Source organism: Pongo pygmaeus, chromosome 4, assembly GCF_028885625.2.
Source record: "Pongo pygmaeus isolate AG05252 chromosome 4, NHGRI_mPonPyg2-v2.0_pri, whole genome shotgun sequence".
In the NCBI taxonomy this organism is placed as follows: Eukaryota; Metazoa; Chordata; class Mammalia; order Primates; family Hominidae; genus Pongo; species Pongo pygmaeus.
This window is the reverse complement of record NC_072377.2, coordinates 78,747,200-78,771,850: the sequence shown is the minus strand read 5'-3', so window position 1 is coordinate 78,771,850 and position 24,651 is coordinate 78,747,200. Positions and strand designations below refer to the sequence as shown.

At 36.1% G+C, this 24,651-nt stretch overlaps 1 protein-coding gene across 3 annotated transcripts in view; it reads left to right on the top strand.

Moving 5' to 3' along the window:
• Positions 1-24,651, top strand: part of ANKRD31 (ankyrin repeat domain 31) — a 174,833-nt gene that overhangs the window by 116,765 nt on the left and 33,417 nt on the right. For all 3 annotated transcript variants that reach the window (XM_054488525.2, XM_054488523.1, XM_054488524.1), the window contains 5 exons: positions 9,487-9,649; positions 11,212-11,327; positions 13,324-13,411; positions 18,320-18,416; positions 20,719-21,706. In XM_054488525.2, coding sequence (XP_054344500.1) covers positions 9,487-9,649; positions 11,212-11,327; positions 13,324-13,411; positions 18,320-18,416; positions 20,719-21,706 — 1,452 coding nt within the window. The remainder of the gene's footprint in view (positions 1-9,486; positions 9,650-11,211; positions 11,328-13,323; positions 13,412-18,319; positions 18,417-20,718; positions 21,707-24,651) is intronic.

Genomic DNA, 24,651 nt, shown 5'->3' with positions numbered 1-24,651 from the left:
GCGCAATCTCTGCTTACTGCAACGTCTGCCTCCTGGGTTCAGGTGATTCTCCTGCCTCAGCCTCCTGAGTAGCTGGGACCACAGGCACACACCACCACACTCAACTAATTTTTTTGTAGTTTTAGTAGAGATGGGATTTCACCATTTTGGCCAGGCTGGTCTCGAACTCCTGACCTCAGTTGATCTGCCCACCTCAGCCTCCCAATTAGTTGATTTTTAACAATGGTGCAAAGGCAATTCAATAGAGAAAGTATACTCTTTCAGCAAATGGAATTGAAATCCTTGGATTTCCATTTTTTTAAATGAACCCTTAATTTTCATCACATATAAAATTAAAACTTGTCTCTATTTGGGGATTGCTGAGCTTCCTGTGTCTGGATGTCTAAATCTCTTGCCAGACTTGGCAACTTTTCAGCTATTATTTCATTAAATAGATTTTCTATCCCTTTCATGCAAAATGGTACGCTTGGAAAAACAATTTGGCAATTTTTATTACCTGAAACATATTACATATTTACAAAGTATTGGACCACCCCTTGGTGTTTATTTACCTAAGAAAAATGAAAGCTTTCTGTCCACACAAAGACTTGTACTAGAATGTGGATAGCAGCTTTATTCATAATAGTCTCTAACTGGAAGGGACCCCAAATGTCTATCAGCTGGTAAATGAATAATTAAGTTGTTAAAAGGAAGAAACTTTTTTTGAGATGGAGTCTTGTTCTGTCACCCATATTGGGGTGCGGTGTCACATTCTCTGGTCACTGCAACCTCTGCCTCCCAGGTTCAAGCAATTCTCCTGCTTCAGCCTCCCAAGTAGCTGGGATTACAGGCATGCACCACCATGCCCAGCTAATTTTTGTATTTTTAGTAGAGACAGGGTTTCAGCATGTTGGCCAGGCTGGTCTCGAACTCCTGACCTCAGGTGATCCACCCACCTTGGCCTCCCAAAGTGCTGGGATTACAGGTGAGAAACAAACTGTTGATATACACAACAATATGGGTGAATCTCAAAATCATCATGCTAAGTCAAAGACACCAGACACAAATACTGCATTCTGAGCTCATTCATATGAAATTCTATAAAAAGCAAAATCTAAAGCAATAGAGGCAGATCATTGGTTCCCAGAGACCAAAGAGTCTTGGTAAGTGATTGACTGCAGAGGGGCAGAAAGGATTTTTTTGTGATGGTAGAATGTCTCTAAGTCATTATTGTAGTCGTGATCACTTCATTAAGGCTGTTTTTTTTTTAACAGGTAAAAGGCCTATTTCTTGGTCACATAATCTTTGCCAATCTCTTTGGCCCTCAGGCCCATTCCATCATGTTACCTGGAGCTCCCTCCCAACTTTAGCTTTAGCTTTTTCTGTTTAGTGCCCTGTTACCCTGTTGCTGTTTAGACTTTTCCTGTGGATGACTATTACTGAAAAACACTATTCAGGGTCCCATTCTCTCTGAGCTGAGTTCTCTGTGTTCTCCAAATTAATATATTAAGTGAATCGTTTTTTGTATGTTAAAGTCAAGGCCTAGAGAAGGCCTCATCTTAACACATTGGCAGAATAGTCATTATTAATATAGCATATGTTTTTAAGACTCTAGAAGTTTACTTTTCTGAAATTCACTTTCTGTCTCCTCCATATAATGTTGGAAATAAATTTCTGCAGATTAAGGCCTACATCTCCAGTTTGCTAAATTAATCTCGGGATGGTCTCAGGAATCTGTGTTTTAAAGTAATTCAACAAGTGATCTTACTGATCAATCAGGCTTAGAAACTACTGGATTGAGGTAGTTTCTGACTCCATCTTTTAAAAACAGATAAATAAAATCTTCATAAAATCTAAATAAATAGAAAAATAAAATATTTTATCGTTTCATACCTTTACTCAGACTTCACTAAGGTGTACAAATGCAGATTTTATCAAAAGTCTTTGCAGAATACTTTTTCACATGCCATTGTCTGCTGTCTTTTCACTCTCTAAAAGAAAGCAGGGTATTATGGAGCTAGTTTTATTAGGTGACTACTATGTGCCAGACATTTTACAAGGGCTCACTATTTAATTCTCATAGATAATAAAAATGAAGTTAGAGATGATAAGTAACTTGGCCAAGAATGTAGCTAATAAGTACCAGGAGTGAGGTTTGTGCTTGGCTTTAAAACAAGGATATTTTTCTTTTTTAATATATTTGTATAAATTTAAAGGATACAAGTGCAGTTTTGTTAAATGGATATATTGAGCAGGGATAAATTCTGGGCTTTTAGTGTAACCATCGCTCAAATAGTGTACATTGCACTCATTAATTAATTTCTCATCCATCAACCCCCTCCCACCCCCTACCCTTCTGAGTCTCCAGTGACTATTATTCCACACTCTCTCCATGTGTACACATTATTTGGCTCTTACTTATAAGTGAGAACATCCAGTATTTGACTTGTTCCTGAATTGTTTTCACTTAACAACATGGATGGCCTCCAGTTCCATCCATGTTGCTGCAGAAGACATGCTCCCATTCTTTGTTATGGCTGAATAGTATTCCATTTTGTGTGTGTGTGTGTGTGTGTGTGCGTGCACGTGTGTGCATGTGTGTGTGTGTTATTTACCACATTTTATTTATCCGGTCATCCACTGGTGGACACTAAGGTTGATTCCGTATCTTTGCTATTGTGAATAGTGTTACGGTGAACATTTGAATACAAGTATCTATTTAATATGATGATTTCTTTTCCTGTGGGTATATACCCAGTAGTGAGATTGCTGGATTGAATGGCAGTTCTACTTTTAATTATTTGGGAAATCTCCATACTGTTTTCCATAGAGGTTGTACTAATTTGCATTCTCACCAAAAGTGTATAAGCATTCCCTTTTCTCCACGTACTCATCAACATCTGTTGTTTTTTGTCTTTTTAATAATAGGCATTCTATTGGCATAAGATGGTATTTCATTGTGGCTTTAACGTTTCTCTGATGATTAATGATGTTGAGCATTTTTTCATATGCTTGTTGGTCATTCGTGGGTCTTCTTTTAAGAAATGTCTATTCATGTTCTTTGCCAGTTTTTTAATGGGGCTATTTGTTGTTTTGTTATTGTTGTTGAGTTGTTTTAGTTACTTGTAAATTCTGGATATTAGTCCTTGTTGGATTCATAGTTTGCAAATATTTTCCCCCATCTGCAGGTTGTCTGTTCACTTTTTTTATTATTTCCTTTGCGATGCAGAAGCTTTTTAGTTTAATATAGTTTCATATGTCTGTTTTTGTTTTCGTTGCTTATGGTTTCAAGGTCTTATGAGTTCTTTGCCTAGACAAATGTCAAGAAGAGTTTTCCCTAGGTTTTCTTATAGAATTTTTATAGTTTCAGATCACAAATTTAAGTCTTTGATTTGTCTGTATTTGATTTTTTATATGATTAGAGACATTCTTCTACATATGGCAATCCAATTTTCCCAACACTATTTATTGAAAAAGATACCTTTTTCCCAGTGTATGTTCTTGTCAGCATTGTCAAAGATCAGTTAGCTATAGATATGTGGCTTTATTTTTGGGTTCTCTATTCTTTTGTTCTTTTACATTGATCTATGTGTCTGTTTATATGCCAGTACCATGCTTTTTGATTATTATAACCTTGCAGTATAATTTGAAGTCAGGTAATGTGCTCTCTCTAGCTTTGTTCTATTTGCTTAGGATTGCTTCTGCTATTCAGACTGTTTTTTGGTTCCATATGAATTTTAGGATGGTTTTTTTCTCATTCTGTGAAAAACGATGTTGGCATTTTGATAGGAATTGCATTGAATCTGTATATTGTTTTGGAAGTATTCTCATTTTAATTATATTAATTATTCTGATTCATGAACATGAAGTGTTTTTCCATTAGTTTATGTCACCTGCAATTTCTTTCATCCGTGTTGTAGTTTTCCTTCTTTCACCTCCTTGGTTAACTATATTCCTAGGTATTTTATTTCATTTTTTGTAGCTATTGTAAATGGGATTGCCTTCTTGATTTGGTTTTCAGCTGGATTATTATTGGTGTATAGAAATGACACTCATTTTAGAATATTGATTTTGTATTCTGAAATCTTACTGCTTACTGAATTCAATTCTCAAACCTAAGAATTTTTTGAGGAGTCTTTAGGGTTTTCTAGGTTAAGAGCGTATTGTCAGTGAACAGAAATAAATTATTTCTGACTTCCTCTTTTCCAACTTGGATGCCTTTTCTTTCTTTTGCCTGATTGCTCTGGCTAGAACTTCCAGTACTAAGTTGAACAGGAGTGGTGTAAGTGGGCATTCTTGTCTTATTCTAGTTCTTAGGGGAATTGTTTTCAACTTTTCCCAATTCAATATGATATTGGCCATAAGTTTGTTGCATATGGCCTTTATTATTTTGAGGTATGTTTTTTCTACTATGCCTAGTTTGTTGAGAGTTTTTATCATGAGGGGATGTTCAATTTTATCAAATGCTTTTTCCACATCTATTGAAATGATTATGTAATTTTTGTCTTTAATTGTGTTTGTGTAATAAATCACATTTATTGGTTTGTATATGTTGAGCCATCCTTGCATCCCTGGAATACAACCCACTTGGTCATGGTGTGTTATCTTTTTGATGTGCTGGTGGATTCAGTTTGCTAGTATTTTGTTGAGGATTTTTGCATCTATCTTCATCAGGGATATTGGTCTGTAGTTTTTTTGTTTGTTTGTGTTCTTGTCAGACTTTGGTGTCGGGGTGATACTGGCTTCATGGAATGAGCTAGGGAGGATTCTCACCTGCTCAGTTTTTTTTTGGAACAGTTTCAGTAAAATTGGTACCAGTTCTTTGTATGTTTGATAAAATTTACTGTGAGTTCATCTTGACCTAGGCTTTTATTTGTTGGGAGGATTTTTTTTATTGGTCTATTCAGGATATCTAGTTCTTCATGGTTCAGTCTTTCGAGGTTTTATGTTTTCAGGAATTTATCCATTTCCTCTAGGTTTTCTAGTTTGTGAGTGTATGGTAGAGTCTGATGATCTTTTGTATCTCTGTGGTATCAGTTACAATGTCTTCTTCATTTCTCATTATGTTTATTTAGATATTCTTTCTTCTTGGTTAGTCTATATAGCAATTTATCAACTTATTTATCTTTTCAAAGAACTGACTTTTCAATTCAGTGATCCTTTGTTTTTGTTTTGTTTTGTTTGGTTTGGTCTCCATATCGTTTAGTTCTAGTCTGATCTTTGTTATTTCTTTTCTTCTGCTAGCTTTGGGTTTGGTTTTTTCTTGTTTTTCTAGTTCCTTGAGGTATGATGTTAGGGTGTTAATTTGTAATCTTTCTATTCTTTTGATATAGGCGTTTGATGCTATAAACCTCCCTCTTAGCACTGCTTTGGCTGTATCCCAGAGGTTTTGGTATATTCTGACTCCATTTTCATTTGTTTCAAAAATTATTTTAATTCTTTCTTAATTTTGTCATTGAACCAAAAATTATCTAGGAGTGTGTTGTTTAATTTCATGTATTTGTATAGTTTTGAGAATTCCTCTTGATATTGATTTCTAGTTTTATTCCATTGTGTTCTGAGAAAATACTTGATGTGATTTCAATTTTTTTCCATTTTTATTGAGGCTAGTTTTGTGGCCCAACATATGGTCTATTTGGGAGAATGTTTCATGTGCTGATGAAAAGAATGTATATTCTGCGATGTTGGATAGAATGTTCTGTAAGTGTCTGTTAGGTCCATTTGGTCTAAAGTTCAATTTAACTCCTGTGTTTCTTTCTTGATTTTCTGTCTCAATGATCTGTCTAGTGCTGTGACTGGGATGTTCAAGTGCCCCAGTATTATCGTATTGCTATCTGTATCTTTCTTTAGGTTTAGTAACATTTGTTTTATGAATCTGGGTGCTCCAGTGTTGAGTACATATGTATTTAATATTATTATATCCTTTTGTTGAATTGATATCACCCTTTATCATTAGATATCATTTTCCACCCCTTTATCTTTTTTTTTTTTGATACAGAGTCTCACTCTGTCACCAGGCTGGAGTGCAGTGATGCAATTTCAGCTCACTGCAACCTCTGCCTCCCGGGTTCAAGTGATTCTCCTGCCTCGGCCTCCTGAGTAGCTGGGATTACAGGCGCACGCCACCACACTCAGCTAAATTTTGTATTTTTAGTAGAGACGGGGTTTTACCATGTTGGTCAGGCTGGTCTAAAACTCCTGACCTAATGATCCGCCTGTCTTGGCCTCCCAAAGTGCTGGGATTACAGGCGTGAGCCACCGCACCCTTTATCTTTTGTCTATGTGTCTTTACCAGTAAAGTGAGTTTCTTGTAGGCAGCCTATAGTTGGTTCATTTTAAAAATCCATTCTGCCTATCTATATCTTTTAAGTGGAGCATTTAATTCACTTACGTTCAAGGTTAATATTGATACATGAGGTTTTCTTCCCGTCATGTTGTTATCACTAGTTGTTTTATAGATTCTTTGTTTCTTCATTTTTTTTCTTCTGCATCTTTGTGATTTGGTTCAGTTTTTTCTTTATGCTATGTTACCTCTAGACTAGTAGAAAAACTAAGAGGTTATCCTTAATAATTTCTACTGACCCATTTGCTCCTAAATTTATCTGCCTCTTTATCCTTGGACATAAGCAGAAAGATTAAAAACATACTTTATCCACTGGCATATAGTATGTCTCCATTTTAACAAAATCCTGACCATCTTTTCCTAACTAGAAAGTTTTTCAGTGGTAAGTTACTACATGCCTCTTGCAAGTGGGATCATTGTTTTTCACTAATTGACTTATACTATAATTTTTTTTTTTTGAGACAAGGTACAGTGGCACTATCACACAGCTCACTGAAGCCTCGACCTCCCAGGGTCAAGTGATCATCCAGCCTCAACCTCTCGAGTAGCTGAGACTAGAAGTGTGTGCCATCACACCCAGCTAATTTTTTACTTTTTTATAGAGAAGAGGTCTCACTATGTTGCACAGGCTGGTCTCGAACTCCTGGGCTCAAGCAATTTCCTGCCTCAGCCTCCCAAAGTGCTGGGATTACAGGCATAAACCACTGTTCCTGGCTGACTTATACCATAATCTAGTTAGTAACCATTCTTTACTTTGGTCAATTATAAATTTATTTTTAACACACAATTTAAGAGTTACTCAGAGCAACCTTATTTATATTAGACATTTTTTTCTCCCCAAAATATCACATCCTCTTTGACCTTAGTTTCCTTTTAGCTAAAATGATGGGGTTTCTAAGTTTCCCTGTATCTTTAATATTCTGTGAAGTTTGTCATTTAGTATACAAGTGGCCAACAAACATTTGAAAAAAATGTTCAGTATCACTAGTCATCAGAGAAGTACAAATCAAAGCCAGAATGAGATATCATCTCACACCAGGCAGAATGGCTATTATTTAAAGGTCAGAAAATAACAGATGCTGGTAAGGTTGGGAAGAAAAGAGAACACTTATACACTGTTGGTAGGAATGTAAATTAGTTCAACTACTGTGGAAAACAGTTTGGAGATTTCTCAGAGAACTTGGAACTACCATTCAACCTAGCAATTACATTACTGGGTATGTACCCAAAGGAAAACAAATTGTTCTACCAAAAAGACATATACACTTGTGTGTTAATTGCAGCACTATTCACAATAGCAAAGACATTAAATCACCCAAGGTGACCATCATTGGTGAATTGGATAAATAAGATGTGGTACACATATACCATGGAATACTATGCAGCCATAAACAAAAACAAAATCATGTCCTTTGCAGCAACATGGATGCAGCTGGAGGCCATTCTGAGTGAATTAATGCAGGAACAGAAAAATCAAATTCCACATGTTCTCACTTATAAGTGCAAGCTAAACGTTGGGTACACATGATCATAAAGATGAGAACAGTAGATACTGAGACTACGAGATGGGGGAGAGAGGGAGGAGGGCAAGAGCTGAAAAACTCTCTGTTGAGTACTGTGCTTACTACCTGGGTGATGGGATGATTCATACCCCAAACCTCAGCATCATGCAATATACCCATGTAGTAAACCTGCACATATATCATTTGAATCTAAAATAAAAGTCAAAATTATTTTTTTTAAAGTTTGCTATTTAGGACACATATTTCTGTATGGAGAATATTAAAATGGGTATTAGGTTTCTAGGCTAGTTCATAAAACGTCCTGAACAAGTAGAGTACATAAAATATTGTCTAAATAGAATGTTATTCAACTATGTCTAATCACAATTGATAATGTTGTTTGTAATACAGCCCTGAAGCAACTCTTACCCCACTTTTCTACCCTATCCTCCAGCAGCTTGGGGAAAGACAAGAGGCTGTGTTAGAGAGATAGATTAAATCCTTCTGGGTGTCAGAAATTCCACATTAAGATGCAAGTGGCTTAATCTGCACAACATCTAGATCTGTGCTGCCCAATATAGTAGCTACTAGGTACTTTTGCTATTTAAATTTAAATTAATTAAATAAAAAATTGATTTCTTCAGTCACATTGGCCACATTTCAAATGCTCAAAAGCCACATGTGACTAGTGGTTACCTTATTGGACAGAGCAGATATAGAACATTTTATTATCACGGAAAATTCTACTGGGTGGTACCAATCTAGAACTGAACCTCCCTATGCCTACTTCTTACTGCAATGAAGGCAGCATATTGTACTTTCATGTCTTTGTGTTTGGTTCTCTTGTGAGGACTACTCAGTCCAAATTGGATTAGTTTGCAATTGCCACATCAATTTTAATAAAAAATTTTCTTTTTTTTTCTTTTTTTATTGTTTTTAATTAATTAATTAATTAATTTATTTATTTATTATTATTATACTTTAAGTTTTAGGGTACATGTGCACAATGTGCAGGTTAGTTACATATGTATACATGTGCCATGCTGGTGTGCTGCACCCATTAACTCGTCATTTAGCATTAGGTGTATCTCCTAACGCTATCCCTCCCCCCTCCCCCCACCCCACAACAGTCCCCTGAGTGTGATGTTCCCCTTCCTGTGTCCATGTGTTCTCATTGTTCAATTCCCATCTATGAGTGAGAACATGCAGTGTTTGGTTTTTTGTCCTTGCGATAGTTTACTGAGAATGATGATTTCCAATTTCATCCATGTCCCTACAAAGGACATGAACTCATCATTTTTTATGGCTGCATAGTATTCCATGGTGTATATATGCCACATTTTCTTAATCCAGTCTATCATTGTTGGACATTTGGGTTGGTTCCAAGTCTTTGCTATTGTGAATAGTGCCTCCATAAACATACAATAATTTCTGTTTTCATCGCAAACACCACTGCCAAGCATTAAAAGCTATCAAAAGAACGTTTTCAAACTCAGGTCAAGAAAATTTTTTATCAACAAGAAGAGCTAAAAAATTTTCTTGACCTGAGTTTGAAAACGTTCTTTTGATAGCTTTTAATGCTTGGCAGTGGTGTTTGTGATGAAAACAGAAATTATTCATCTTTGGTGTCTGTAGAGATAACTTTGAAAAAATACTTTGTAGGCAGCTGAGATTCTACTACAAAATGGAGCAAACCCTAATCAAAAAGATCAAAAACAGAAGAGTGCTTTGGATGAAGCAGATGATAAAAAAATGAAAGAATTACTAAGATCTTATGGTGCTATTGAGACTGTTAATAGAGATGAGAGTGATGCTATAGTCAATGGTATGTATATCAATATTGCTGCTATTTTATATAAAGATATATCTCTGCTTAGGAAAATCTTCTGATTTGTTGTGTAAATTGTTTCATAACTGGGATAGATGTGTCCTATGTTTATTAAACTCTTCAAACGCCATTATTTATTTTTAGAAATTGGCATTTAAAATTTGGTTTAATTTATAGATCATATGATCCTACTGGATTGGAGTTACATGTTGAAATGAAACCTATAGCATTCATCAAGCAAACATTAATGTCCTTAACATTGGGTTTGAGATAGAGATGTAATTGAAGCCAGGCAGATAAGTTTAGTTGTAGTAGGGCTGGAAAAGGGTGACATTATACTGAAGTTTTTGCAACTAAGATTCCATTACTTCAAAATTTGTAATGATTCATACATCAGTTGGATTCATGCCAACTTTTAAAGAATCTAGTATTCTAGCATATTAATTTGTTAAAAGAAATCTACTTGTATATGTATAACATATATTACAATGAAAAGAATATTTCAAGGGAATGTACAATCAGGCAAAATTTTATGAACCATTTTAGCAATACTTTATATTTTATTAAGTATTGAGGAGAGGGAATTGTTCTTCCTTTTCCCTCATGCTCAAACCTTGACTCATAGAAGAAGATACTCAGAAATGTATATATATTCTCACTATGAGGGAGAATGCTGGGGAAAGCAATTGTGTCACACACTTCTCCCCTAGCCTACCAACATCCTTACCAACTGTTGATTTCCAAGGAAGAATTACTGATATAATTGGTCAGAGCTAAGGATATTCATTGTGTTATATTTCACCAGTGGGCTAGATCATGGATAGGTCAAGGTCAAGAGTGATACAAATTTCCTCTTTTCATTGCCTGCTTCCATATAGTAAGTCTGTAAGGTCAGGGTCTTTCTTAGAGGCCCAGCCATTTCACTCTCCCTCTTCACAGCTATACCTGCAAGTTCTCATGATTTAGATTAGCTCAGCTTATCAGGGAAGTCTTACATTTGGAGTTGTTGATAGATCTATTATAAAGTGATACATCTATTCCCACATATCTACTGTTTCTTGTTTCCTTGATCAGGTACCCCAAAGGATGAAGAATATAGGGTAAAATGATAATATAGAGAAAGGGAATCCAGAATGGGAGTAGGGTCCAAGAGAACTTTACAGAGGCAATTAATCAAGTCATATTGGTTAAGAGCATGGACTTTGGAATCAGATAAGATCTGGTTTCAGTTCTAGCTGTGTGACATTGGGCAACTTCTTGAACCCCACTAAGCCTCACTTTCCTCTTCTGTAAAATGGATATAATAAACTACCTACTTCACAGGTTCATATGAAGATTAAATAAGATGATTTATGGAAAGTTTTTGGCACCCAGCATATGACAAGTGCTCAGTAAATGCTAGCCATAAGTAGCCAATTAATGATGATGGTGAGTGCTGGTTAAGATATTATAATAGTTGTAGACTTATTTATCCTTCTCATCCCCATCACATTAAAACTGAAAAATGAAACTATATTTTTGCACATTCTTATTATATTTTCTAATTTTACTTTTTAAAGAAAAAATTCCTGCTGTCCAGTCTAAAAGACAGAAACAGTGTTTTTGTGATGATGGCAAAACTATTGACTCATCTTCCCTTTCACACCAAGAAAGATCAAGCGAAAGCCTTTCTGTGGTGAGTGAAGTTAAAATTACTTTGTTCTTCATCTTAGAAAATGCCATTCTTTGAGCCAGCCAATTATTTATTGGCTAATGGCAGTACTTTCCATTTTAATGATACAAAGATTGAAATTTTTTATTATAAAAGACAAGATAGTGAACAGAATGGGCTGGAAGTTATGCTATGTGGTTAACTCTTAATTATCTGCTTTGAATACAGAACTATGGAGTAGCTGCTATCCTTTATACCTAGTTTAAGTTCTTTGGCTACTTCTTGTCCATAGACACTGCCACTGTCATAAATGTGTCTTCCCTCACTTCCATAAGTGTCTAGGAGATACAGGATGTAGAAAAGATTCTGGAATCCAGACAGAGAAGAGGATTAAGCAGCCTGGTTTAGCTGCCCGCGATCCCATATGGTTTATAGTAATAAACTTTGCTGCGAAACCCATCATGTAAAGGTAACTTTTGAAAAAAAAGAACATAGCAGTTGCTTAATAAGATATACATATTGATTGAAATTCTTAGTTGGACAAAAACACAAAGCTTAACTAGACACAAAATCTTAACCAAGGTAGCATCCTCAATGAAACCTTGTTTTAGATAAGTCTTGGCCCATAGTGTCCAAGACTGAGTACATCTACAATATGAGCAAAGCAGAAAGGAAAGTTGGCACCAAAAGATGTTTTCTTTATCCTAATCTGTGGATAGAGCTTAGCCTGGGCACAAATTCCGGCCTTTTGTTTGCTTTTATAACCATAAATCGTTCACTGTATAAAGCGGTAAACCTTAGTGTTGTTTTTATTTTTGCTTGTTTTTTATATTTGTATTTGATAATTTCACTTTGATGCATTTAATAAATGACAGTAGTAAGATTGCTTTACCAAATAATTAGATTATTTTATTATGTACTTTTAAAATATGTTTTGTGGGCACCAAAGTAAAATTTCAGGGCAACATACTTCAGAAGGCTTTGAGGACCTACATGTTTTAGAAATGAATGTGTATGGAGAGTATATTAAAGGATAGGTAATATGAGTCAATCCGTCAGTCATCATTAATGGAGCAATAGCTATGAACCCACAATGTTGAAACCATATACAAATATAAAAGGCATGCTTCTGCCTACAAGATCTCATTGTCATGATGAGGAAATATAATGTATAAGATATTATTATGTCAGTGTTAAATTATGTAGCACCGAATTTCTTAATTCTGAGAAAAAGGAAATCAGCATGGATTGGATAAGTCAGAATTTTCCTGTATGAGATGGGTTTTATATGATTATAATATTCACTATTTAGTGGATTCTTACTTTGTGCTGACATTGTCCTTTGCATTTTAATGTGTTATAGAATTCAGGCACAGAGAGGATAAGTAACTTGCTGGAGTCACCCAGATAGGAAGAGGTGAAGCTAGGATTTACACCCTGAAAGTCTGGTTCCAGAGCCCACTCCATGATTCTCTCTCTCATAGGGAAAGAGAAGGATCAGGGCAGAGTGAATTGAAAGCATTCCAGGCAGGAAGATTAGTACTGACAAGGGCATGTAGGAGTGGTATTAAGTCCCCTTTGTGAATTTTTGAGAGCATAGTGTTTTGTATTTCTAAGATTATGTAGAAGATTTTAATAGCATGCAATGTAAGTCATAAGGCCTTAAAGTGAACTTGTTATATATATGCGCTTTCAATATTATGTGATTTATTTTTCTCCTACACCTATATTTTCAACAGAAGTCAGTGAGAAATTGATTTCTTATGATTGCTACTTTTACATTCTATTTTCCAGGAGATCTACTACATAATTCAAAATATATTTGTTTGCTTTTGTTCAAATCTGCAACATTTATACAGTTAAGTTTATACAATGTATGAGTACATTTTGAGCATAAAGAGGAATGAGCATTTTTAGGAACACTTTTTTTAGTATTTTATTTACTCTGTGTTTGTCAATGGCATATCAGAGAGCATATCTACCCCTTTATAATGAAGTTTCAAATATTTTTATCTGATAGCATCAGACCCTTAGTGCCATTCTACAAGATATAGAAGAAAAACAAGAATATTTATTAGAGTTTGAAATAAGAAACCCTGAAGATGCAGGTAAATATAGACTCATACTCAAGTATGATATTTTCAGATACCCAAGGTCATCTTCTTAAGGTACATATTTATTTCTAAGCTCACAAAGGCTGAAAAAGTGGTCTTCTATTTTTATGTGAGAGGATTTAAAGTGCTAGGAATTATTAATATCATTAAAAGTAGACTTACTTAAAAAGTAAGTCTAAAGTAGACTTGTAATGATAGCTAAAAGGCTGATTTTATCATGATGCAAACCAGTAGTTTGTGTTGTTAAAGATACTTCTAGATGCTGGTGGGCGCCTATAGTCCCAACTACTCAGGAGGCTGAGGCAGGAGAATGGCATGAACCCTGGAGGCGGAGCTTGCAGTGAGCTGAGATCGTGCCACTGCACTCTAGCCTGGGTGACAGAGCGAGACGCGGTCTCAAAAAAAAAAAAAAAAAATACTTCTAGATGCAAAGTGCTGCATGAGTAATTTGAGAGACATTCAGAACTATGATCAGAGATAAGCTATACCAGTGATATGTTTAGATAATCCTATGACAGAAAATGTAAGATTGTGACAAGAGATGAGATTATGTTACCCTGTGGGTTGTCAGCTTCACCCAGCTATGGTAACCCTTAAAAGTAGATCAGAAATAGTGCAGTGGAAGGTGGTGCAGCAGTGACACAAGGTAAGCAAATCCTCCTACTTTCAGAAGAGCATATGTAACAGGTGGATGTCTTACTGCAAAGATATCTTCCTGTTTTCAAAACACTGAAGATTCAAAATAGCAAATTAGACTTTGATCCCTGACCTAATAATCTTATTTTCTCAAACTTCAGTGAATATATGCAAGCCCTTGATGACTCACATATGTATTTTTTGAGTAATGATTTATAAGGTGGAAAGTAGTTCCTGATAAATTCAGATCTGTGAATGTAAAAATTAGTTAAAAGTAGTAGCTAAAAGTAAGGTAATTTAAAGTACCTCATCAACCTTTTGTATAGCAGAATGTAACTGTTCATCTCTTGTCCTAACTCATGTTTGTATAGCCTTTAAAAAAATCATCTCCTTTAAAATTTTGCACATTCTACTTTTCATCCTGGCCTAACATGGTACGTGTTATGTTTGGAGGAAACTAATATAAAATAATTCATACCCCCAAACAAAAATGTACAGTTAGTATATTTATTTCATTTACTATTTGTAATGTCTTTTGCATGCAAGATGATTTTTCCAAGTTTTTTCATTATGAAAGTCATACAGATATACTTCGAGAAAAAGAGAAAAATGCTAAAATTAGCTACTGTCCCATCACAATATTTTGTTGTTTTATTTCTAGGCCCCCCTCCCCACATTTTTTTTGTCTAAGAACATAGTAATGCAATTAGACCTCAATAAAACTCTTAAAAACATAGTTTTGATCATGATATATATGGTAATTTTGCATTTTTTTCATAGTCTTCATTCTTAGTGTTTAATAAATGTTCCACAGCTTCCTAAATTTTTCCCTTTTTGTTGAACATTTGATTTCCAATTTTTTGCTGTTCTACAATATGTAGCTTTTTCCAGACGTATTATCTTCTTAGGAAAGAGAAACAGAATTGTAACTATTGGGTCAAATTATATAAGCATTTTAAACCTATTGATTTATATTGATAAATTCTATTTTATAAATAGTACTAATTTTCACTTTGGAAGTGAAAATACCGATGCTACTAGCAGTGTACACATTAGTGTCTTTGTGTACACTGCTAGTAGCATCAGTATTTTCATTTTAAATAACCTTACGAGTTTAATAAGAAAAATATGCCTGATATTTTCATTTGCCATGTTGCTTATTAGTGGTGCTTTTTTTTTGAGATGGAGTTTCACTCTGTCATCAGGCTGGAGTGCAGTGGTGTGATCTCAGCTCACTGGAACCTCTGCCTCCCAGGTTCAAGCTATTCTTCTGCCTCAGCCTCCCGAGTAGCTGGGAATACAGGCGCATGCACCATGCCCAGCTAATTTTTGTATTTTTAGTAAAGACAGGGTTTCACCGTGTTGGTCAGGATGGTCTCGATCTCTTGACCTTGTGATCTGCCCACCTCGACCTCCCAAAGTGCTAGGATTACAGGCATGAGCCACTGCACCCGGCCCGGTGGTGCTTTTTCACTAGTTTTATTCCCTATTTTGAGAACTGTTTCTATTCTTTGTTTATTCATCAAGTGGAGCCTATTTATATAATACAATTATTTATTCCTTTTCTACCATAACTGCTGCAAATACTTTTTCAGCCACTTGTCTTTTTCTTTGCAATGTGTGTTAGTTTTTGTTTAAATGTATACCATTACAAATTCTGTATAGTAAAAATTCATTGGCCTTTTTCTATTTATTTGAATGCCTCTAAAATTAGGAACTTCTCCCCACCACCCCCAGGTTTTTGTAGTTTAATTTTATTATATTATAACCAATACATTGAATAATCTTGATGCCTTTATTTTTGTCTTACTGCCCTTAAGGAAGGAGAGGTAAGGCAATGGGACCTTGGAGGTCTTGGATGGTAACTAATTACTGACTGTGGTTGGCTCTGCCACTCCCTGATAGGTGTTTAAAACTCAGTCTCTGGAGAGTTTTCTAAGACTCTTCTGAAATTTCTCTATGGTCCATCAGGCTGGAACTCCTATGATGCGGGCAATACACATTGCCCTTTCCCTGTGCCCTCTCAGTCTTCTCTCAGCTTCTATTTTTTTTTTTTTCTGATGGACCATCCTATACAGACTCTCACTCTCAGATGGAAGCCCTCATAGGCAGGGTCACAGGGCAGGCTTCACAACAAGTCCTCAGGACCTTTGCACCTCAGGCCCACTGTTAGAAGGGAAGACAATTACTTCTCAGCTCAGCAGCAACTTTCTTTTGGCCCTGCTGTGATAGCTCCTCATTTTTCAAGGTCTCTAGGTGTTCAAGAAGGAAGCCAGATACCAATTCATTGTCATGTCAACTTAGAGTTCAGTTAGGTTCTCTAAATAATCTTTTGAGGAACTTAAAAGAGGCTTGAGGTAAAGAAGAGAAGACCCTTTACCCCTTACTCTTGCTGCTGAATATGCAGATTCCCACTCAGGTAAGCAATTGCTCTCTAAAGAAATCTTTTCTCAAACTCACCCTCCTCCACATCTGACACTTGTGATAGCTTTGATCTGGCTGAGGGATCTGAGTAATGAGTCCCATTTTGTACATTTCTTTGAAAATTTTTCTTAAAGAGACCTTGCACTCACTTTTCTATCAGTTGTCAACTGAACTGCTTCAACTGAACCGAGGCAGAAAATTGCCATTGTTAACATTTTATATATTTTTCCCTAAGTATTTTAATGCATAATTCATCTGAAATTTTTTTTCTGTATTTAAGATAAGGATAGAATAGGTTTACCCCGTATTACTACCCTATTACTCATCCCTATTTGTTGAATAATTTCTCTCATCCTCATTGTTTTGTAATGTCTAATGAAGTATTAAAATCTTACACATATTAGGACAATTCTAGATTCTCTTTAATATACCATTGATTAATATCATCTTTGATAAAGAAGTATGTGATGCCAAATTATACATAAAATTTATTTCTGTTGTTTCTTATAGAAACATACAGAATATTTGAAGTTACTGTAGTATGTTATTTTTACCTATGGTTTAAAATTCAGTTGGAAAAGCTGGGATGACAGGGCACATAGATAATTTAAAATGTCTTTTAATAAACAGTGTCAAATCTGCTGAACAAAATTATATCTAAATTCTTATTGATTGTACACATTTTCCCCCTTTGTTAGCATATGCATCATATCATGAAACTAATCCTTATCCACAGTATTAGGGCGATAGAAACTACTCTGAGGACACTGACTCAATACTTATCAAATCATTTGTCTGATTTGCTGAGGGAATTTCTGAAACAAATTCTACCTCTGCACTTCATGTCATTTTCTACCACAGATTTTCTCAAGTTACTTTAACCAGAAAAATGTGCATTGGTCCAAAAAATTAGGAAAAATTTTAAGAAAGAAAGCTGAAAGTGAAAGAAACAACAAGTAGCTTAAAAGAATTAAAATATATGCATTTAACCCTTTCAGCTTCCTACTTGGGAGTCTGGATTTGTACATAACCCACATTTATGGGTAATCATGTGGATCTGTGTTGGGAGAAAGGTCATTATGCCTTTACTTGGAAAGCAAAGGAAGAAAGTCGGGAAAATTTAAGTAATTGTTGTAATGGTGGTTTGTAAGATCTATAGGTGACCTTAGGTATCATATAGTACAATGTAAATGTTATAAATGTAAAGAACAAGAACTGATAGCATGATTCTATTTTTAGAATTAAAAAATTCTATTTTTAAGTGCATATAATGTATAATTATATATAGTGTAAGTATTTAAAATAATAAATATATAACACAAATTTTACAAACATACACACCCCTGAAGTATTAACAGCAACCTCCTTTGTTGAATACATTAGAGAAGAAGCAGTGGGGTGAGTAGGGATACTCTTACTTTTCATCTTTGTAAATATTTATATGGCATGAAAAAATTTTACAATGTTAATGTATTCCTTTTGTATTTTAAAAAAAGAAATAATTTTAACAGACAAAATATCTTCCTTTACTACCTTCATTTCACAGGTAAGAAAGCTAACCATATAAGTTACATGTCCAGGCTCACAGAACTTAGTGGGGCAGCAGGATTAGAACTCAGGCTGGCCTACTGTTTTATAGTATTCTTATCTATACACTTCAGGGCATTTCCATCGATTGACATTGTTAAATAAGCCTTAATTGAGATATCTGGGCCATTAATATTGGGGAAGATCATAGGGAATAACGGCTTTTTAAAATTAACAGTAGGGCTAATTCTCATATGACCAAATTTGACATTCACTCTCCCTCAGTTAGCTAACTTTTTATTGTCATGTTTCTAGAACAATACATTGAAAAGATGTTAAAGATAAAAAAGATTATGGATAATGTGCTTGCCAAGCAGAAAGCAGAAAGGGATGATCTGGCTAAAAAATACAGGTGAGTAGAAAAAGAAAAAAAAAGAGTGCTTTTGAGTTTCTAGAATTTATCCATTTTTAGCTGCAATAGTTGTCTAGAATTTCTTAAGAATATAAACACTGCTTAGGGCCAAATAATGACTTCATGAGGTTGTCTAATCTGTTACTACCATGGAAAATTATACTTCCCAGAAAGGTATTTTTCTACATTATTACTTGGAATAGTCAAAAAAGAACATTTCGGTATCTTAAAAAGTTGTCTACAGAGGAGAATTTTATGAAAGCCTTTCTGGTTGTGAATCCCACAGACAAATTTATTTCTTTAGCACACTCAAATTTTCTACACTAAAAAATGTTTCTTTTTTGCTGTCACAAATGTCCTTCTAAGCAGTTGATCAATCAGTTGATTAATTTTGTGTTTTATTGTATTTCTAAAATCTCAAGGTCCTTAAAGAGTTTTATCCTGATTATATTGGTTATATACCTCTTCTCATATTTTTTGTGAAAAAAATGTTACATGTTTTTTTCTTGTTTGGGCATTATTTTTTATTAGTTTTTAATAGGCTTAGCTACTTACACTCCCTATTCTTTATTCACATTCAGTTTTCTAAACATGTCCTTTTATATTCTTCTCTTATAATCATTTAATGTCTATTACATATTCAATTTTTTTCTGAACTTATTTTAAAAAATCAATTTTCTACTTTTATTTTTAATCCCCATTTTTCCTTCTTCTCCAGTGAATAGCTAACACAAGTTCCCTTCTGTTTCCTCCTTGTTTTCCTGTCAATATAAAGCAGTGAGCTTATATAACCTACATATGGGTAATTTTAGGGGACTTTGGAAAGGCTTGCTTGAATTTCCTTTAGTGTCCTGTGGTTAACAATGTACTATACCTGGAATTTTCAAAAGTTCCTGATCAATTGGAGTTTCAATATGTAAATTCTTATTAATATTGCTATAAGACTTCACATCTTGGTGTGGGTAATCTAAAGTTTCGTCTCTGAACTCCTTGTTTCACATAGTTTTAAGTTTGATATTATGTATTTCTTTTGCATTTTATGCTACCAGTTGTTTGCTAATCTGAATCCTTCTTCTTGCTGATTTTTTCACTTATGTGTACTACTTCTTTTAACATCCAGTCTGCTGGGAGTTTAGTATCAGCTCTAAACCTTGATAGGAGAGGCAAGATATATCTATATTATTGCTTTTCCTTAAAACAGCAGCTCTTAAACTGTGGTCCAGGGACCCATGGTGGGGTTCCTGAGACCATTTCACAGGATCTGTGAAGTCAAAACTATTTTTTAATAATAATAGTAAGATGTTATTGCTCTCTTGCTCTCATTCTCTCATGAATGTACAGTGGAATTTTTCAGACGCCACATGATATACAATAAAGCCTGATAGAATGTGTTATGTATTCTTTTGTTTAAAAAGTTTCTCAGTTTTAATTTCTAAAACAGTAAATACTGATAGATATTCGTATACACAAGAGCTGTTTGGGTTCCTCAGTAATTTTGAAGAGTACAAGTAGTTCCCGAGACCAAAAAGTTTGAGAACCACTGAAAACAAAGTGTCCAGTAATCTGAAGGTCAGGGTGGGATTGGTGGGCATAATCAAAAGACAAAAGTATGAAGATGTGAAAAGCCATTTCCTCTTTCTTAGTCCTCAAGGTCTTGAGAAATTCAGTTTGGGGAAGACGCACAGAATGATGCTTTCCTGGGTAGTCCCTCTGGACTTGGAAGTGTCTTCATACAGGTTCAAAATACAACTACAGTAATTACTTGGGGAACTAACTTTTCTCAGGTCTAGCTGAAGTATGATTATTCACAAAACAATCTTGTTCTTCCAAAGCTAAGAGAACCTGAATAGAACTTTCAAATTGTACTTACTAATAAACAGGTAAGCAAGCCCCAAATTTAAAGAACGATGGCTCTCCTTAGCCACCAATTGCTACCTTCCAACCAATGACTAAATAGATGTTTAGATAGATGATCCAAGTTTTGTTTGTCTTTTAGAGTTGACTCCCAATTGATAATAAGTATATGAATATAAAATCTTGATAACCTTACTGTCACCTCCTTAAAAAAAGGGCACACTTACTTAAATAAAGGAATCAGTTTCCTCTCAAAGGAAATATTTTGCGTCAACAGGCTGCAGGTGGTCAGATTAAAAAAATCAAAGGCAGTAAATTGCACAGGTATAGTTTTGTGTATTTTAAAGTGATTAAAATTTGGAGACGAAGTATCTTTAACCTCTAAGTGACTGCTTTAAAAAGTTTTCTGCTGTTATTGCATTTTTTCTCTTTCTGTTTCTTCCTATAGGGTATCCATAGAGTCATTTAAGCATGGAGCCCTGAGAGAACAATTGGCCAACTTGGCTGCAAGACAAAAGAGCCTTTTAGCTGTGGCAAAAAAACAGAAAAAAATAAGCCTGAAAATTCAAAACTGTAAGAATGTTACATCATTGCCTTGTCTTAGTTTAAGGAAGCTCCCACCCAGATCAGAAATCTCTAGTGAAAAGGACAGCCAAGAGCTCACTAGTCTGGAAAATTTAGAGCATCCCCAATCAGGTTCACTTTCTCCTGTTTCTGGAAGCATGCGGGAAACACAATTGTCTCTGGAAACTTGGAACTACAACCAAAATACCAACATTTTTCTAAATTCAGAGGCAGTGAGAAGGGGAGAATTTTCTGGAAATGATATGAATTCTAAACAAAATGTCAGTGATTGTACCTTGGATGGTTTTCCAAAATCCAGACATTCAGATGGCACAGAGAAGAATAAATTACCATCCCAACCTGTTGCTTTTGTTGGTCAAACAGAATATTCACAGAAAGAGAATGATCTTACAGAAGCTACAGACAAAGACCATGAATTCTATATTCCTTCCCCAGTAATCGGCAAATTAAATATTTCAGAAACTGCAAGTGTCCTTGCTGAAAATGTTGCCCATCCATCAAATATTATTTGTGATCAGGACCTTTCCAATTATGATCCCAAAAGAGGAAACAGAAAAACAAGTTCCCAGCAATCACCTACAGGGGCATCAGAATCTCTGGCACATCAAGGGATTGCTGTCTTAGGCAGTGACACAGTGCATCAGATGAAACCATATCTTAAAAAATCAGTTTCTGTTCCATGTGCAGATGACAGTCAGATCTCCTCTTCCTCTGGATCTGGGCAACAAGATACTATTAAAAAGCCTTTAAACTACAGTACAGCTCCTAAAAAGAAATGTATTCAGATAAAAGATTTGATATTACTAGGAAGAATTAACCCAGGAAATAACAATCTGGAATTCAAAACACAGGTATTCTATATTTTTTTCTCTAAAATCCTGAAAATTTTATAAATAAGTGAGTAAATGTTGCTGTCACATAATATAGACATTTAGCTCTGATTAGGGAAATGTGGTTTTGCTGAGCTTCCTGAATGGAGGGACACAACCATTGTATTCTTAGCAAGTGAATTTATATTTCTGGAATTGCCCTGATACATTTTTTTTTTAATTTTAATTTTTAAGTTCCAGGATACATGTGCAGGATGTGCAGGTTTGTTACATAGGTAAATGAGTGGCATGGTGGTTTGCTGCACCTGTCAACCCATAACCTAGGTATTAAGCCCAGCATGCATTAGCTATTTTTCCTAATGCTCTCCCTCCCACAACTGCACTCCCTAACAGGCCCCAGTATGTGCTGTTCCCCTCCCTGTGTTCACGTGTTCTCATTGTTCAGCTCCCACTTATAAGTGAGAACATGCAGCGTTTGGTCTTATGTTCTTGCATTAGTTTGCTGAAGATAATGGCTTCCAGCTCCATTCATGTCTCTGCAGAGGACATGATCTCGTTCCTTTTTATGGCTGCATAGTATTCCATGGTGTATATGTACCACATTTTCTGTATCTGGTCTATCATTGATGGGCATTTGGGTTGATTCCATGTCTTTGCTATCGTGAATAGTGCTGCAGTGAACATACATGTGCAAGTATCTTTGTAACAGAATAATTTATATTCCTTTGGGTATATGCCCAGTAATAGGATTGCTGGGGCAAATGGTATTTATGGTTCTAGATCTTTGAGGAATCACTACACTGTCTTTCACAATGGTTGAACTAATTTACATTCCCACCAACAGTGTAAAAGCATTCCTATTTATCTGCAACCTTGCCAGCATCAGTTGTTTCTTGACTTTTTAATAATCGCTGTTCTGACTGGTGTGAGAGGGTATCTCCTTGTGGTTTTGATTTGCATTTGTCTAATGATCAGTGATGTTGAGCTTTTTTTCATATGTTTATTGGCCATGTGAATGCCTTCTTTAAACTTGACAAAAACAAGCAATGGGGAAATGATTCCCTATTTAATAAATGGCGCTGAGAGAACTGGCTAGCCATATGCAAAAAATTGAAACTGGACTCCTTCCTTATACCTTATACAAAAATTAACTCAAGATGGATTAAAGGATTGGAGGTTCCAAGATGGCCAAATAGGAACAGCTCCAGTCTACAGCTCCCAGACTAAGCAACTCAGAAGATGGGTGATTTCTGCATTTCCAGCTGAGGTACAGGGTTCATCTCACTGGGGCTTATTGGACAGTGGGTGCAGCCCATGGAGTGTGAGCCGAAGCAGGGTGGGGCATTGCCTCACCAGGGAAGTGCAAGGGGTCCAGGAATTCCCTTTCCTAGCCCAGGGAAGCCATGGCAGACGGTACCTGGAAAATCGGGACACTCCCACCCTAATACTGTGCTTTTCCAATGGTCTTAGCAAACGGCACACCAGGAGATTATATCCTGCACCTGGCTTGGAGGGTCCCATGCCCACGGAGCCTCACTCACTGCTAACACAGCAGTCTGAGATCGAACTGAAAGGCCACAGCAAGACTGAGGGAGTGGCGTCCGCCATTGCTGAGGCTTGAGAAGGTAAACAAAGACAGGAAGCTCAAACTGGGTGGAGGCCACCGCAGCTCAAGGAGGCCTTCCTGCCTCTGTAGACTCAACCTCTGGGGGCAGGGCATAGCTGAACAAAAGGCAGCAGAAACTTCTGCAGACTTAAACGTCCCTGTCTTGACAGCTTTGAAGAGAGTAGTGGTTCTTCCAGCGTGGAGTTTGAGATCTGAAAACGGACAGACTGCCTTCTCAAGTGGGTCCCAGACCCCCGAGTAGCCTAACTGGGAGGCATCTCCCATTAGGGGCCAACTGACACCTCATACTGCTGGGTGCCCCTCTGAGACGAAGCTTCCAGAGGAAGGATCAGGCAGCAACATTTGCCGTTCTGCAATATTGGCTGTTCTGCAGCCTCCGCTGGTGATACCCAGGCAAACAGGGTCTGGAGTGGACCTCCAGCAAACTCCCAACAGACCTGCAGCTGAGGGTCCTGACTGTTAGAAGGAAAACTAACAAACAGAAAGGACATCCACACCAAAACCCCATCTGTATGTCACCATCATCAAAGACCAAAGGTAGATAAAACCACAAAGATGGGGAGAAACCAGAGCAGAAAAGCTGAAAATTCTAAAAATCAGAGCACCTCTTCTCCTCCAAAGGAATGCAGCTCCTCAAAAGCAACGGAACAAAGCTGGACGGAAAATGACTTTGACGAGTTGAGAGAAGGCTTCAGACAATCAGTAATAACAGACTTCTCTGAGCTAAAGGAGGATGTTTGAACACATCGCAAAGAAGCTATAAACCTTGAAAGAAGATTAGATGAATGGCTAACTAGAATAAACAGTGTAGAGAAGACCTTAAATGACCTGATGGAGCTGAAAACCATGGCACAAGAACTACGTGATGCATACACAAGCTTCAGTAGCCCATTCAGTCAACTGGAAAAAGGATATCAGTGATTGAAGATCAAATGAATGAAATGAAGTGAGAGGAGAAGTTTAGAGAAAAAAGAGTAAAAACAAATGCAGAAAGCCTCCAAGAAATATGGGACTATATGAAAAGACCAAATCTGCATCTAGTTGGTATAACTGAAACTAACGGGAGGGAGAATGGAACCAAGTTGGAAAACACTCTTCAGGATATTATCCAGGAGAACTTCCCCAACCTAGCAAGGCAGACCAACATTCAAATTCAGGAAGTACAGAGAACACCACAAAGATACTCCTCGAGAAGAGCAACTCCAAGACACATCATTGTCAGATTCACCAAAGTTGAAATGAAGGAAAAAATGTTAAGGGCAGCCACAGAGAAAGGTCAAGTTACCCAAAAAGGGAAGCCCATCAGACTAACAGCAGATCTCTTGGCAGAAACTCTACA